This window comes from Cetorhinus maximus, chromosome 11 (assembly GCF_964194155.1).
Source record: "Cetorhinus maximus chromosome 11, sCetMax3.hap1.1, whole genome shotgun sequence".
NCBI lineage: Eukaryota > Metazoa > Chordata > Chondrichthyes > Lamniformes > Cetorhinidae > Cetorhinus > Cetorhinus maximus.
This window is the reverse complement of record NC_135889.1, coordinates 67,693,406-67,711,469: the sequence shown is the minus strand read 5'-3', so window position 1 is coordinate 67,711,469 and position 18,064 is coordinate 67,693,406. Positions and strand designations below refer to the sequence as shown.

Sequence of the window (18,064 nt, the reverse complement as noted above, 5' to 3'; positions counted from 1 at the left end):
TCTTGTAAGATAACCTCCCCATCCCAGGTATCAGTCGCGTGAACCTTCTCTGAACTGCTTCGAATGCATTTATATCCTCTTAAATAAGGAGACCAAAACTGTACACAGTACTCTAGATGTGATCTCAACAATATTTGTAGCAAAGCATCCCTATTTTTAAATTCCATTACACTTGCAATAAACACTTCATTTGCCATCCTAATCACTTGCAGTACCTGCATACTAACTTTTTTGTGATTCGTGTAGGACACCCGATCCCTCTTACCTCAGTTCTACAATCTCTCTCCATTAAAATATGCTGCTTTTCTATTAAGTGGACAAGTTCACATTTTCCTATATCATACTCCATCTGCCAAATCTTTGCTCACTCACTTCACCTATTTATGTCCCTTTGCAGATTCTTTAGGTCTTCTTCACAACTTATTTCTCTACCTATCTTTGGGTCATCAGCAAATTTAGCAGCCCTCTCCAGCCCTGAAGATATTCGGTTCCTTCTGTTAATGTTGAATTTGTGCTGCAATAGAATACATTCTTTAAGATGGTAATTAAGCACAGCTGTCCCCAATGGGGAAGGATTAGGGAATCATTGCAAGAGTATACAAACCTGTCTCCCCTTTGAGGGGGATGATTCCCGCCATTTTCTCTTCTTTCTGAGGGATGCCAGTTGGTGACCCAGATGATCTTGCTTGCAGTAGTTAACCTTAGTAGTTTTATGGAAAAGACAGCCGAGCGTCTGGAGGAACTGAGAAAGTCTGTGACTTCACTTTGATGTCTTGGGAAGAAGCCTGTTTTAAGGTACAGGCTAGCTTCAGACTCATTCTTCCTCAACATACAATTGTTGGAATTAACATGGCAAGGATGAACATTAAGCTTTGGTGATTGGTTTTTGAATAAGAAGTTTTGTGTCTGTATCCTCAGAAAAAGAAGCATATTGCTGCTGACAAACTCAGTAACAGAATGGTGGAAGGATGTTGCAAAATCTCAGGCTTTGACTACCCACCGATTTTTATTTTATATTTTCTTTGGAGGTGGAACCATATCAGCAATGGAGAAATTAAGTCGCGATGTGGACATGGGTTACTTTGTTATCCCAAAAGCAGCAAGGTATGGCTTTGGCATTACCAACAAGGTTAGCAGTAAAGTATTTTCAGACTTGGATGTGGATAACTTTGGTGCCAAAGAGGGATTGACCCTTCTATTACAGTTTTTGGATAAGTTTTACAAAAAGGTTGATTTGTTGGAAGTATATGAAGCGTGATCAACCTTTGCTAGATTTAAGAAAATGGATGATCAGTCCATGGAGAAATATATTATGGACTTTGATAAGTGGTATAAGGGACTGAAAAAGTTTAACCTTGAAATCCCGGAGTTTGTATTAGCATTTAAGTTGCTCGATTATGCACTCGTAACTCATGTCGATAGACTTTTAGCATTGATGGGGGTTCAATTCCATGGGAAAGACTCTCTCCTACAGCAAATGGCTGCTGCCCTTAAAAAAATAAAATAAATTTGAGAAAATAGTCATTTCCAGCTATTTCCCTATTCAAATGCAGGCAACTCTGCAGTAAAGCAAAAGATGAAGGATTCCAAGTGGCCGAATTGAGATCAACAAAATATTAAACACAGGTTCCAGTACAAAGGCTGGGTTGCTGATAGGCAGTCTGAAGATGGTTGCACTTTTAGCCAATTTTGAGTCAAGACAAAGTGGGTCTGAGACCGCGACCGTAGGCGCTTCACAGAATCACAGAGTGCAGAAGAGGCCCTTCGGCCCATTGAGTCTGCACCGACACATGAGAAACAACTGACCTACCTAATCCCACTTACCAGCTTGAACCCAAGAAATGCATGGGGAATAGTTAATCTGTGTGATTCTTAGTATCATTTACGCAATGAATTTCCGGCAGCGAAAGAATCGCATTTTTGAAATAATGCATGAATCCCAAAACTGAAAATGATGGCGACTGCCAGGAGGGAACTGTGTTGGTCACCAGGAGTTTGAATCCGGTGATGAGTATTTTGATGGCTGATTCATTCAACTGCGCAGTTTTGGATAGCTGTTGCATTTCCACAGCGTATGGGGTAGATTGGCTTAATTGCTATCTGTAATCTCTGAGGCAGATAGGCGGAAGCTTAAGGAGTATGGAAGCTCTACCTGCTTCAGGTTTGGGGATAATAACACACTAACGTCTTCCAAAAAAGCCCTCTCTTGCAAGACAGCGGGGATCAGTCCCTTCATCAGTGCTGATGTGGTCTCTAGCAAGATGTCTCTATTGTTGAGCAGATCTTTTGATTGAAAAAAAAGCACAGATGAAGCTAGACATGGAGAGTGATGGAGCAATTGTGTTCGGGAAAACCGTGGATCTACATTTTACTTGGTCAGGCCATTACTGCCCATCATTAAGGAAGCCAGATATTTCTCAAAGAGTTCACGCAGTCTTGTTAACTTCTGGGGATAAAAGTTTCGTGGACAAGATGATGATTAGTTGGAAGCTGTATAGACAATTTGCACATCCAGCGTCACAAAATCTGAAAAGCTCCACTTCGGGATGGAGTGGTTGATAAAGAATACGACAACCTGATTAAGCCAGTCACAGCTCAATGTGACATTTGTGTTAAACATCGAAGGACGCTGCCACGTCCTGTTGTAAGTCTGCCACTGGCCAGGGAACTTAACGATGTAGTGGCAATAGACTTAAAGTATGGGACAAGGATCGGGGTGGGGTTTTTTTGGGCTATATTTTGTAGAAAGGGTAAATCTCTAGTCATCATATCTACAGTAATGCATGGCAAGGACAACCAGACCGTTGTCAAAAAGGTCATGGAGAAACGGGTGGGTATCGGATTAGGAACACCAATGAAACTCCTGACTGATAATGGAGGGTGATTTTCAAATGAGGAATTTCAGGACATGTGAAAATTTGAATATCATTGTTATGCATACTGCAGCTGAGAGCCAGTTCAGCAATGTTTTATGCGAGAGGAATCATGCAGTGATAGACAACACGTTGCATAAGATGCTGGCTGAACTACCAGGTTGCAAGTCGCAAACGGCATTGGCATGGTTAGTATATGCAAATAATTCTTTAAAATTGTTTGGGGTGTATAGCCTGTACCAGTTAGTATATGGAAGAAATCCTTCAGTGCTCAAGATGCTCCTCCTGCTCTTGAAGGAACTACTATCAAATCTGGTTTTTCTGCCCACTTGAATGCCTTGCATGCAGGCAGAAAAGTTTATCAAGACGGAGGTTTCAAAACAAAGTAGAGCAATGTGACACTGCACAAGACTGTCTGTTTGAGATAGAATTTAGTTCAAGTCATCTAGTTTATTATGAGAGGGGCAAAGAGAATGGAAATGTCAAGGAAAAGTTATAGGATGTGAAAGGAAAACTGAATATTCAACATGGGAATCAAACAATAAAGGCCCATTCTTCACAGGTCATTGGAATTAATTATGAATTTGCAAATACTGATGATGTGATAGATGACAAGGAACCACGTGCATCACATACTCATTTTGTCAGGCAGAGCTGGAGGAACAAGATATAATGGATAAGGAGTCAGACATCAGAAAATTGGATTGTGGCAAACGGGCTATTTTGTCCAGAGGTCAGCTGCCCAAAGTGAGTTCCTGGGTATCATGTCATCCAGAAAGAATGGGATAACTGGAGGGATGCAATAATTGTGGCATGGGGAGGAAAATCTACTGGAAAATATAAGAATTGACCAAATGTCCAGGATGATGGATTAACAGTGAAGGCCATGGACTGGGAAAACAGAGTACAAGAATAGAAAATAAGTGTAGCCCAAGTTGCAGTAATGGATCAGGTGATGAATCCTGGGTGAGGAAATGTTCACCCTGTCAGACGCCCTATCCACTGTACGTAAGCTGTGGTCCAGACAGGAGCCCAGAAAGACTTAAACAGGCAAATAAGGTTTGCAGCCTGACTGAACGACATAGTAGAGAATGCTGAATCATTATGACAAAGTAGCAGAAGTCTCCTCGACATGTTTTTGTAACTGCTGACAAGTTAGGGGATTAAGCTATATAGAGGCTAAACAGATTGGGGGTATTAGAAAAAGGACGGCTCAGGACATGGTTATTTTTTGAAAAAGGGTGACTATTTTTTTTTTCCATCTTCCTTTTCAGAAAAATAAAAACTGAAGTGCACTTGTGCTCTTTTTTGCTTTAACAGATTCCCTTGTTTTAAAGGTTGCATTTGTGCTGCAATAGAATACATGCTTTAAGTTGGTAATTAGGCACAGCTGTTCCCAACTGGGGAAGGATTAGAGAATCATTGCAAGAGTATATCAACCAGTTCGCTCTGGGAACCTGGAGTAACTGAGAGAGTCTGTGACTTTACTTTGCTGTCTTGGAAATAAACCTGTTTTAAGGTACAGGTCAACTTTGGACTCGTTCTTCCTCAACATACAATTATTGGAAGTAACACCTTCATCCAAGTCATTGATATAAATTGTAAATAGTTGTGGCCTGTGCATCGATCCTTGTGGCACTCCACTGGTAACATCTTGCCAACCTGAATGACCCATTTTTGCCTACTCATTACCTTTTTAAGCTAACAGATCCTCTATCTATAGTAATATGTTACCCCCTACACCATGAAGCGAAGTTTAGCCAGTCACGCCATCAATTTAATACAATACTTGTATCTCCCCAGGATTAGTTTAAACTATTGCCCAATTTGAGGTGGAAAAAAAACGTCACATACCTGCTCACCTAATTAATGCCTCTGGGCTTCAGGTCTCGCCATCTCCAGCTCCCTCTCTTGGGGCACTCCTTTTTGTAAAAGGCCAGTACAACACCTCCTCTCTCCCTGTACAGAATTCCCTCGTTTATCAAAATTCAAAAGAGTTAAGCAGTAGCCTTGCTGCACTCAGACAAAGCTTCAACTTTGTGCGTCTGCTAAACCCCCTGTGTTCGTGCTACTAGCTCATTCCAGTCAGATACTGCTGGCTACGGAATCAGTTCTAGCTAGCTACCTAATTAACTAACTGCAGCTGCTTCTAGTAGTCAGCCAGTTCATCACTAAGACTGAAAGAAATTACAATTTACTGTTTAAGAGTCAAGTTGAATGCTAAAATCAAACTTGATGTTTTGGAAAGAGATCAACCCTTAAAACTCCCTCACATACCAAATCCCACACATACCAAAGCCTCACTGCACACAGACAAAGCTGGACCTACATGCGACTAAATGATCAACCGACATAATGACATTGTTCAACAAGGTTGCTGAGAAACTAAAATCTAAACCTCTGTGGTAATGGGTGTAATTACAGGTAGATAAACTGTGTTTTTGTTTTAAATGCCAATCCTTTAGAAACGAATATAAAAGGAAATCACTTAGACCAGCATATTCCTTATGAAACTTTTTTTTTAGAAAAAGCAACCAAGTTTATTTTACTTAAGGTGATATTCAGGAATCAGCTTTAGACTGTAATATTTTTTAAAATGAAGCTGTATACCTTCAAAGTTGCACTCTACAGATCTGGAATCTTTTTCGGCTCTTTCTCGCTCTCTAAGTTGTTGGTTTACTATCCTTAACCGTCTAAAATTTAAAAGAAAACACAAACTTAATTTGAGCTAAAATCATCTGCATCAAATGTTTGCCAAATCAAGGTATCCTAAATAAATGCTAAAATTTAATTGGCAGGAGAAATTCAAAATTTAGCAATTACAGTTCAGACTTTAGTCTAAAGCAGAATATTACATATGTTGGGAATCTGAAATAAAAACAGAAAATGCTGGAAATACTCAGGTCTGGAATCATCTGTGGGGAGAGGCCCAGATTTTCAGTGATGAAGCTGCAGTATAGCCGCTGACTGCCAAAAAGAAAATGAACTTATCTTGTCTGTGGCAGGAACTTGCTCTTTCAGCTGGAGTAGGTCACCAGCAACAAACTCCCTCCCTCTTTCCCCTCCAATAAACCACAGCATGCTTTTCTACATGCCATGAGTGGAATAGGATGCTTTGGTTTAACAGCAGAAAATCTGCAAATGTTTAAATGGTGAATAAAAAAAATTGGATTTTTTTTTTAAATTCATGGGATGTGGCCATCAGTGGCAAAATCAGAATTTATTGCCCATCCCTAATTGCTCGCTAAGGTGGTGGTGAGCTGTCGTCTTGAACCACTACAGTCTGTATGGTGAAAGTACTCCCAAAATGTTGTTCAGGAGGGAGTTCTAGGATTTTAATCTGACAATGATGAAGGAATGGTGACATATTTCCAAGTCTGGTGGTGTGTATCTTGGAGGGAAACTTATAGATGGTGATATTCCCATGTGCCTGCTGCCCCTGTCCATCCCAATATATTTTGTAAATGGTACGCACTGCAGCCCTGGTACACCAGTGGTGAAGGAAGTGGTGTTTAAGGTGGCCAATAGGGTGCCAATCAAGTAGGCTGATTTTTCCCTTAATGTTGTCAAGTTTCTCAAGTGTTGTTAGAGCTGCACTCACCCAAGCAAGTGAAGCGTATTCCTACGCACTCTTGACTTGCACCTTTGTAGATGGTGGAAAGGCTTTGGGAAGTTGGGGTGTGAATTACTTGCTGCAGAATTCCCAACTTTCAACCTGCTCTTGTAACTACAGTATGTATGTGGCTGATCCAGTTTAGTTTCTGCTCAATGGTGATTTCCAGGTGGTTGATGGTGGAGGATTTGACAAGGTAAACTTAAGATGTTTTAAAGGTGTTAATGTGTGATACTTAGTCTGAACATTTAGTTTAAAAAAATGTGCAAGAATGTATTTAAATTTATTTGAGTATTGCTAAAAAAAAGATGTGCTGTTGAAGCTTTTCATCTTGTACTCATCAGGACAGACACTGCCAAATTTCAAAGGGAGTAACAGTTTGTACTGCATGAGAAAAGTGCTGATTGGTTGAGGCATTGCCATTGAAAATATACCAGCAACCTATTGACCCATGCGCTTTTGTTTAACTCAAAACAAGCACAATGCTTGGACATGTTCTTTTTTCCTGCAGAGGACAGGTGCTTGCATATGAATATATGTAGCTCCTAGCAAGCGTAAGTGAGCCACATTGCAAGCCCAGACTGAATCTTAGTGGTTTTTAGAACATAGAAAAGTACAGCACAGGAAATAGGCCCTTCAGCCCTCCAAGCCTGCGCCAATCATATTGCCCGTCAACTAAAACATTTTGCACTTCCGGGGTCTGTATCCCTCAATTCCCATCCTATTCATATATTTGTCAAGCTGCCTCTTAAACACCACTATCGTACCTGCTTCCACCACCTCCTCTGGCAGTGAATTCCAGACACTTTAGTGTAGTTCTTCAGGATTGTACAGCACTTGCTGAACAATCATCAAATCCAATCTAACATTAGACACTGTTCTGAATTTTGAAAGTACAGGCTGGTTGAATACGGTCAGTACTCTGCCTATTGAGAACAGCCAAAAAGACAGGTTGTTTGATACGATCTGCCAGTCGCTGGGACTTATGGCCTACGTACCTGACATTGCACCGGCATTGAAATTCACACAACACATTACTCATTTTTAGGCAGAACATCTTTTTGACTGTTAGTGGAAAATACCACTGATTGCTACTACATAGTAACAGCATGAAACAGTTCACTTGTTGCTCAACTTTGAGATAACTAACCCTTCCAGGGTAATTTGACGTAGACAGCACTTTTCAGGTCCAAAGGTGATGGCCTTAGGCCCATTTTTGAGAGCATACATTATCTGCAATGGTCTGATCAGGGTAGCCATTATTGCACAGGGTGCATCAAAGCTATCCCATTTCAGCATCAAGCTTGCACAGTGAGCAAATGAATCGGGCCCAATGCACATGATTGCTGATAAGGCCAATCCTATATTGTGTGGAGCTATAGGAATCCCAATGCTAAATTAACCAGTGAAGGTAGGCTTGCGGTAGACAGTAGTGGAGAACCCATTAGCAGATTTCTTAAGTAGCTTGTCCAGGAAAAGGAGCTTGTTAGATTACTCCCTTTTAAAAGGTAAATTTGAGCACAGGATGGAGCACATTAAAGATGTGTAAAGAAATTCTGCAGATTCAAATATAGCAAACGTCTACGTATTGGCAAGGGATAGGAGGTTATGGATCATTGCATCAAACATGTTTCTTGTGGAAACAAACAAAAATGTTAGGGAGAACTGAGCCTAGAGATCATCAGATTAGCACGTCCCATTTATATACAGGTACAGTGTCTCAAATCTGGCTGTCTGAAAGCCGGACTTTTTTTTTAAAAAAGCTGTCATGAATTTTTATTAGGCAAGTAAAGTAACTTCCCGGCTTGTTGGGCTAGGTGCTGGAAGCTGAAGCACCGGCTAGCTATCAGCTTCACATGCCTGTCTTTTTCCTTACTCAGGGTGACCCTTGACCTGACCTGGCCTGAACAGCGCAACCCAAACTGCCTGACCTGAAAACTGGCAAGATCCAAAATTTGGCACAGACTTCATCCTGAGGTTGCCTGTTTTGAAACACTGTCTATAGCAACATGTTAGGTACGAAACTGAAATAGTAAGAATTTGTTGCCCATGCTTGTGATTCTTCACATTGAACTTCCACTTTGGCTAGACTGTTAAGGGAGGAAAAGTAAGTAAAAATAAAAGTGCAAAGCAGACATTAGGAATTAAATACTATTGACCTGCGCAGCTGTGCATTCTCACTGCGTAGAGGTTGGAGACTCATTGCTATTTCTGCTTGTACATTAGTGCTTCCAATCACAGTTGGTAGTAGAGAGATGCTATCCTCTAGTTCCAATATCAACCTATGAGCCTCAGAGTCATCTGCCAACAGAAAGACATTAATATTTAACAAATCTGTCAAGATGTTGCATTTAGTATTTAATCCCCACCAATGCACACCTTACTTGCATTGCAATCGATCATAATTTCAATGGAAAAAATTTATCCAACATGAATAAGATACAGCTGCTTAGTTCAAGAATGAAGGGATTCTTCGAGTGCTATTGGAGGTAGTTATGCACACATACTGTTATTACAATTTGAAAGCATCTTAGATTTTCACTCCTGTGTCAGGTAGGGGGGAGCCAGAAAATTTCCTGCCTTGCTGCACCCACCTCAGGAAAAACCTCATCCAAATGACAGGATCTTCGCTGCGGGATGGAGCCAGACCTGCTGACTCGAATGTAGATTGGAGGAAGCTGCCGAATGCCAAGGAGGGCTGGTTTTAAAAAAAACACCATGTTCTCTGGGATGCCGTCCCAATTGATTTATTAAATATTAGACCCTCTAGTCCTCACTACTCTCACCCCCTCGCCCTGTCCCCAGCCACCATTTGTTCCATCTCATGCCAACCTGTGGACCCCACCCACCCAATGGCCCCTCATACACTCCACCCACCTCCAATGGCCACTTATAGCCACATGCCAACATATTAGTAGAACACTTAACTAAATGCTATTTCTGTAGGCAACTAGTACTTTAAACTGCAGAAAGGAACATTTCTCCTTTATACTCATCACACATTGTACTCTCTACAGAATTACAGTCCTTATAACCACTAGACCACAGTCACTTCCAATGGGTTCATGTTTTCACATTGCACCAAGCAATAACTTTGAGGGACCATCTCAACGCACTTCCTTCAGTTTTCAGAGATGTTTCCCAAATCCACTACCACCAGTAAAGCCCAGTCAGATGACTCTTGCTCCCCCAGCCATGCCAGGATGAATCTCCCAGATTCCTGAGATGGCTACGGAATGCATCTCTTTGACAAGACCCCTTCTCCCTCCCGTTTCTGGATTCAGTAGCTTGCAAAAAGCCTTCAGCCTCCTCTCTGCTGACCACACCAACTGATGTCTTTTCCTCTCCTTTTTTCCTTCAGCCTCCAAAAACTTGGAGCTGGCAAGTGTATTTACCATGAGCTCAGATGTCCTTTGTTCCCAGGTTCTTATGTTATTATGAATGAGAACTTCACACCTTGCTCAGCCAAATCTTTGACTAAACCAGGCTTGTTGTCAGACAGAATTTAGAATAGTCACATGACCCCCTTCATTTTAACTGGAGTTCAAAGACAGTCCAAAATATCATAATTTTATACACCTCATAACTGCAACAGAAGATATTTGTAAATGCTGAACTTATCTACATCTTCATCTAAGAGACATTACTGGGTGGAAGATTTTTTGAAAAGTTACATTATTTCATTATTTTTATTTGTTTGATGAATGGAATAGATGGGGGGAAAAACTAGATAAAAAGAACTTCATGGAGAGAAATTTCCCACTGTCGGGGGGGTTGTGTGAGGGCGGGCGCGGATCCGATCTGCGCCACCATTTTAAGTGCGTGGGCCTTGACGCATGCCCGGAAGTGCTGTGCGCTTCCTGTACGGGCAGGGGGGGGTACCCTGAGTCGGCAGTGTGATCTTTCGTTGGACGGGCAGCTTTCTCAATAGCTTTACTTAGTTAATTAATAGCCTTAACAGGCCTTTGACAGTTCAGCAGGCGTGCAACCAACTCGGCTGCGCACCCGCCGAACTGAAAATCTAAATGACACACACTTGACGTCACCCTGCATCATTTTAAGCCTCGGCGAGCGGGCTCCGCCCCCACTCACCGAGCCAAAAACTCTCCCCCATTTATATACCACCAGGGCATTCCAAAGTATTTAATCAATGCATTAAATTTTGAGGTCATTTTTGTTAATTTGGAAGGAAGGACAGATGGAAGGAGGGATGACTGGCCGGATAATTTGTTTTTTTAAGTTAAGGGAAAAATATTGGACAATGGGAAAACTTCCTGCTCTTCTTTGAATATTCCACTTAAGCAGGAATATCTATCTTTTGTATAACCAACAAATTTGGCTACAATACACTGTTCTTTCATCCAAGATTGTAAATAGTTGAGGCCCCAGCTGTGACACCCCACCAATTACAGTTTGCCAACCTGAAAATGATCTATTTATCCTGACTGTTTCTTGTCAGTTAGCCAATTGTCTTCCATGCTTGTATAATGTGCCCAATACCATGAGTTCCTATCTTGTGTAGTTCTTATCTTAAATTTTGTGACACCTTTTGAATGCAATTTGAAAATCCAAATACACTCCAACTACTGGTTCCACTTTTTTCCAGCCTGTTTGTTACATTTATTAGAATTCTTTGAGAATGTATCAAACATTAATTCCCTTTCATAAAACCATGCTGACTCTGCTTGATTTTATGACAATCTTCTAAATGTCCTGTTTAGTACTTCCTTAATAATAGATTCCAGCATTTTCTCAATGACATATTAGGCTAACTGGACTATAGCTTCCTGTTTGAATGAAGGTTTTGCATTTGTGGTTTTCCCAGCTGCTGGGGCCTTTCCAGAATCTAGGGAATTTTGGAAGATTACAATCAATTTTTGTTTATATTCCACAGGCCAAAAGATTTATGTTTTGTGGATGGTTACTCAAAACACTGACAAAAAACATTTTGATTTGGTAATTAAATGCATCTAGTGATCACCATTTAACAAATTAAGTTTGTACCTACGTAACTTCAGGGTAACACTGTATAGCGCCACACTATAGTGCAGGCAGAAGCTTAAGTATAGAGCGAATGGTTAGCAAATATTCAACTTGCCGTAAGATAAATCATAGCATTTATTGCAACTACCTTGATCAGCAATCAGAGCCTTCAGTTCACTCAGAAGATATCTGATAGTTTTCACTTTCTTGGCTGTTTTGTCAGGACTTTGTTTTTTAGGTCTTGTATGTTTGTCAAAACTGGTTTGACAGCTGGTGTCTCTTACTGGTGTAATATCCACCAAATTGACGTGATCTTCTTCACTTGTCCCATCACTCTGCTCAGTATCTGATTTGTCAGCCCCCTGTGATTGTATCTGTGTTTTCCAAGCCACTTGCTGGGGCTCTTCCCCTTGCTGCTGCATTTGGGTTATGTACCGGATACACTTCAGTAGCTCTTGTTCCTTCAGTTGTTGTGAGCCATGGTTAACCAAGCTGTGACTGCCACCACTGTCACAAACTAAGTGAGTGAAAGGATGTGCAATCACAGCAGGTGGGACTGCAGACGAAGCAAAGGTCACCACAGGTTGTATTGGAGGGGCAATGGTAGCTGTAGCTGAATAAGCAGGTAAAAAGCTCAACCCTCCATGAGGAGCAGGTTGATTGGAAAAGTCAGTGGACACGCTCTGCTAAAACAATGAAAACATTAAAATGAATAAAAGCATTTGGCACTATAGCAATCATAAAAAGTGGCCAAACAGTTTTTTGTAAGGAATTACATTTATTACAAAAGTACAATAACAACCTTAGTTACTTAGAATTTTGTGAAGCCATGAGGAGTGCCTTGCCTCTCCCAAAAGCACTCTTAATCACCACAATGGAACCCACACCCCAACATCACCACAGTTAAACCACAAGCACCCCACAAACTGCTGCCTTCCTTCTTTCAAGGCAAGAGCCCAGAAATCAATCTTCCTGAAAGGCGAGGTGGAACAGGTGCTAGCAATTCACCCAAAGTATTTAGGTAGAAACCCAACTTTGGGCCACTCTATTTGGACACACATTACCCATGCAGTGCTGACAGTCCCTGACATTTTTACACCACTGTCTCTACATATAAAATGGTAAACAAATCTATTAGCCTAGTACCAATAACATAACACACTGCAAGCTATTCCCCTTGAGGACCACATGTAAAGCAATACTTTAATGAGCCCTTTGTCAGAAATTCTGATGAAGACCTATACCTGAAAAATTAACATTCCTCCTTTCTCTACAGATGCTTTCCAACTTGCTGAGTATGTCCAGAATTTTCTGTTTTTGTTTGATTTCTAGCATCAGTAGTATTGTCTTATTTTGTCTCCATGAATTATGCTAAGGGCTTACAAAGTTCTGGTGAAACCAGGTTTGGAGCAATGTGCTCAATTATGCTTGCCATGGCACAAATGTATTTGCATTGAACAGTGTACAAGAAGATTTCTATAATAGTCTAGGAATATCAGTTAAGGGAGGGATCCAATAAGGTATAGAGCATATTAAGTTATTTAAAGGCAAGGTAAACCAGGAATAGTAAGACTCAATTACAAACTAAATTAGTAAAAAGTAAATTCAAACATATTAATATAAGAACTTAGAAATATAAACATTTAGAATTATCTGCCAGGTAGAATCATACAGGCAAAAACATTTGGCATGCTGAAAGTGAGACTGGATGTTAACAATAAGAAAATCAGGATGCTAGGGAAATCGATTGAGATGGACAGATAAACCTTTTCTCAATCACTAACTTTTCCATGTTTACCATTTTTAACAAGCTAAAGCAAATTAAAATGTTGCAGCCACTCATTAAGTGGCACAACGAAATTTCAACACCAGAGTTGTTGGTGAGATACTTTTTTTCCCCACTGGATGGTGCTATGCAGAAACTACAGTAAGGAAGAAGCCCTCAAAACAAAGACAAGATTTAAAAAAATCTGGATGACTACCTGTGGACCAAAAATTCAAAAGTTATTTAACCCCTTCCACCCAAACTACTTTATTGTGGGGCATATCAGTTCAGTTTCAATGAACTGGTCATCTTTAGCCATTTTTTTTTGTTAGCGACTGTGTTCTACCAACATTTAAAAATAAAAGTTCTACTGAAAACAATAAAAGCAATAACTTACCACTTCTGGACAATTAATGTAAAGTTTCTTTAAAAAATGAGAGTACATTTTTTTTGTTTACTGAACATGTAGTACACTTATACATTTTCTTTATAGTGACACCCCAATTAAAAAATACTAGAATCTCAGCCACAAATTGGCAACAGCCAAGGCTGAGGGTCAGTGTTGCAATGTAATCAGCTACAACTACACAAGATTATTAACAGAGCACTACCAGGTTTTTTTTCTACTTTGACAACTAGAACTACTCTACCTGTTCAGGCACAAGCTTACAAAGATAGCATATACAGAGTGGGAAGAATCCCTGCCTCAAGTTCTGCAGCATTCTGAACTTTCCTGCTCAGGTATTGGATTAATTAATGTCTCATGGAAGGGTGACTGGTTCTAATCTTCTGTCACTAGGCATGCCATTTATTTAGGAGCCAGCTTAATCCCAAAGACCCTGGTTTTTCCCCTCCAAGAAGGAAAATCACTAGTTGTTCATTAGAAAAATGACAAGTGCAGATGGGATGCCTTTCAAAGCAGACAACAGATACCAAGATTGGATTGCATGATGAGCAACATTAGTGGCCAGAAGAAAAAAAAAATGATCAACATGCATCATTAAACAGTGGTTCCACCAGTTGGTGGTGCTGAGCTTCAGCAGCAGATTCATGTTTCTATGCGATCTAATTATGCAGATACCAAACGCTGGTAACACAGAAACATAGAAAATAGGGGCAGGAATAGGCCAGTCGGCCCTTCGAGCCTAATCTGCCAATCATCATGATCATGGCGGATCGTCCAACTCAATAGCCTGCTCCCGCTTTCTCCCCATACCCTTTGATCCCTTTCGCCCCAAGAGCTATATCTAACTCCTTCTTCAAAACATACAATGTTTTGGCCTCAACTACGTTGTGGCAGCAAATTCCATAGGCTCACCACTCTCTGGGTGAAGAAATTTCTCCTCATCTCAGTCTTAAATGGTCTACCCTGTATCCTCAGACTGTGACCCCTGGTTCTGGACTCCCCCACCATCGGGAACATCCTTCCTGCAACTACCCTGTCTAGTTCTGTTAGAATTTTATAGGTTTCTATGAGATACCCCCTCATTCTTCTGAACTCCAGCGAATATAATCCTAACCGACTCAATCTCTCCTCATATGTCAGTCCTGCCATCCCAGGAATCAGTCTGGTAAACCTTCGCTGCACTCCCTCTATAGCAAGAGCATCCTTCCTCAAATAAGGAGACCAAAACTGCACACAATATTCCAGGTGTGGTCTCACCAAGGCCCTGTATAATTGCAGCAAGACATCCCTGTTCCTGTACTCGAATCCTCTCGCTATGAAGGCTAACATACCATTTGCCTTTACCGCCTGCTGCACCTGCATGCTTACCTTCAATGACTGGTGCACGAGGACACCCAGGTCTCGTTGCACATTCCCCTCTCTCAATTTATAGCCACTCAGATAATAATCTGCCTTCCAGTTTTTGTTACCAAAGTGGTAACCTCACATTTATCCACATTATACTGCATCTGCCATGCACTTGCCCACTCACTCAGCTTGTCCAAATCACGCTGAAGCATCTCTGCATCCTCCTCACAGCTCACCCTCCCACCCAGCTTTGTGTCATCTGCAAATTTGGAGATATTACATTTAGTTCCCTCATCTAAATCATTAATATATATTGTGAATAGCTGGGGTCCCAGCACCGATCCCTGTGGTACCCCATTAGTCACTGCCTGCCATTCGGAAAAAGACCCGTTTATTCCTACTCTTTGTTTCCTGTTTTCTATCCAGCTCAGTACACTACCCCCAATTCCATGCGCTTTAATTTTACACATAATCTCTTGTGGGACTTTGTCAAAAGCCTTCTGAAAGTCCAAATAAACTACATCCACTGGCTCCCCCTCATCAACTCTTACTAGTTACATCCTCGAAAAATTCCAGTAGATTTGTCAAGCATGATTTCCCTTTCGTAAATCCATGCTGACTCTGTCAGATTCTGCCACTGTTTTCCAAGTGTTCAGCTATTAAATCTTTTATAATGGACTCTAATATTTTCCCCATTACCAACGTCAGGCAGACTGGTCTATAATTCCCTGCTTTCTCTTTACCTCCCTTTTTAAGTAGTGGGGTTACATTAGCTACCCTCCAATCTGTAGGAGCTGTTCCAGGGTCTATAGAATCTCCGAAGATGACCACCAATGCATCCACTATTTCTAGGGCCGCTTCCTTAAGGCAATGGCATCCTTCTGAGATGTAGATTATCAGGCCCTGGGGATTTATCAGCCTTCAATCCCATCAATTTCCCCAACACCATTTCCCTACTAATACTGATTTCTTTCAGTTCCTCCCTCTCACTAAACCCTGTGTTCCTCAACATTTCTGGTATGTTATTTGTGTCCTCCTTTGTGAAGACAGAACCAAAGTATGTATTTAGTTGGTCAGCCATTTCTTTGTTCCCCATTATAAATTCCCCTGTTTCTGACTGTAAGGGACCTACATTTGTCTTCACCAATCTTTTTCTCTTCACATACCTTTAGAAATTTTTACAGTCAGTTTTTATGTTCCCCGCAAGCTTACTCTCGTACTCTATTTTCCCCTTCTTAATCAATCCCTTGGTCCTCCTTTGCTGAATTCTAAACTGCTCCCGATCCTCAAGTCTATTGTTTTTTTCTGGCCAATTTGTATGCCTCTTCCTTGGATCTAATACTATCTCTAATTTCCCTTGTAAGCCATGGTTTTGGCCACCTTTCCTGTTTTACTTTTGCGCCAGACAGGATTAAACAATTGTTGCAGTTCACCCATGTGCTCTTTGAATGTTTGCCATTGCCTATCCACCGTCATCCCTTTAAGTAACGTTTCCCAATCCATCATAGCCAACTCGCGCCTCATACCATCGTAGTTTCCTTTATTAAGATTCAGGACCCTAGTCTCAGAATCAACTATGTCACTCTCCATCTTGATGGAGAATTCTATCATATTATGGTCGCTTATCCCCAAGGGGCCTCACACAACTAGATTGCCAATTATTCCTTTCTCATTTCACAATACCCAGTCGAAGATGGCCTGTTCTCTAGTTGGTTCCTCAACGTATTGGTCCAGAAAACCATCCCATATACACTCCAGGAATTACTCCTCCACGGTATTGTTACTAATTTGCTTTGCCCAATCTATATGCAGATTAAAGTCACCCATAATTACAGATGTTCCTTTATTGCATGCATCTCTAATTTCCTGTTTAATGCCATTCCCAACATCACCACTACAGTTTGGGGACTATATAGAACACCCACTAACGTTTTTTGCCCCTTAGTGTTTCTCAGCTCTACCCTTACAGATTCCACATCGTCGGAGTCAATATCTTTCCTCATTATTGTGTTAATTTCCTCTTTAACCAGAAATGCAACTTTGGTAAGGCCTTTAAGCAGCATAAATCTCAGAGCTCCTCAGCTGATGTACAACAAACCTTGGGTTTGGTGGCAGGACCAATGCAAGGCAACTTGCAATGCACCAACTACCTTAATGTACAAAATTAATGCCAGCAATGTAACCCAGTCCTCATGCAAGGGACCATGGCAAAGAGGAAGGTTTTTTGTACGGCTGAATCTCCTTACAAAGCGGTGAGTGACAGGTCAGTTTAGGCCAGAGCTGTTGCATCCCTGTAGCAGTTCATATCCTCTTGGATTTTGCATCTGGGTTGGAGGAAACCTTTCCATTGCGTGCCATTACAGGAATGAATTAAAGATAGGAACACATGTCCAATTATTCGATTGGCCCTAAAGCCCATTATTTTTGACCAATGCTTGAGTATTTTTTACGAAGCTAGGCATATCTCAAATAGATAGTGGGCAGCATGAGACAGAAGATCAAGTTGGGGGGAAAAAAGGCTGGGATCACTAGAGAAGTCTAAGAATAGGTGTAAAATGGAAGTTTAACTAAAATAAGTCAAAGAAAAAGTAAATAGTGAGAAAATGAATAACAGGACAGCAGCAAAAAGGATGAAAACAAAAAGTATTTTTTGTGATTTAGGCTTTCAGTAATACTGAGTTATTAAAGCAATAAACAATTTCTCATTTCCTAGTAGATATATTGCGTTTTTTTAAGCTTCAGTGTACAAGGTGACAATGTACAGATCTGGTTAGTCCAGGGAGATTGGATTCCCCCGAATCTGCTAGTTTAACAGTTATTTACATTGCAATGTCCCACACATTGTGAATAAAATCTGTAACAGAACAACCCGTTTCTATACTCACACTTTGTATTACTAATGGATGCTCAGCATTCTTTGGAGACATAGCTGGTGTAGAGGTAGGGAGTCGACAATTAAATGTTGGAACAGCTTGGGACCCTAAGAAAACACATTACAAACATTTTGTCTATGGTAACCACTAGTTTTACACAGGTAAAATTATGGTGTGCCACTTATTGGCACGTAGAAACTTAAC

At 40.8% G+C, this 18,064-nt stretch overlaps 1 protein-coding gene across 3 annotated transcripts in view; it reads right to left on the bottom strand.

Moving 5' to 3' along the window:
• Nucleotides 1-18,064, bottom strand: part of ccdc14 (coiled-coil domain containing 14) — a 94,485-nt gene that overhangs the window by 35,996 nt on the left and 40,425 nt on the right. For 2 of the 3 annotated variants that reach the window (XM_078552172.1, XM_078552174.1), the window contains 4 exons: nucleotides 17,873-17,967; nucleotides 11,618-12,155; nucleotides 8,646-8,787; nucleotides 5,484-5,566 (listed from right to left, as the gene is read on the bottom strand). In XM_078552172.1, the coding sequence (XP_078408298.1) occupies nucleotides 5,484-5,566; nucleotides 8,646-8,787; nucleotides 11,618-12,155; nucleotides 17,873-17,967 (858 nt within the window). The remainder of the gene's footprint in view (nucleotides 1-5,483; nucleotides 5,567-8,645; nucleotides 8,788-11,617; nucleotides 12,156-17,872; nucleotides 17,968-18,064) is intronic. The other variant, XM_078552173.1, reaches the window with a different exon arrangement.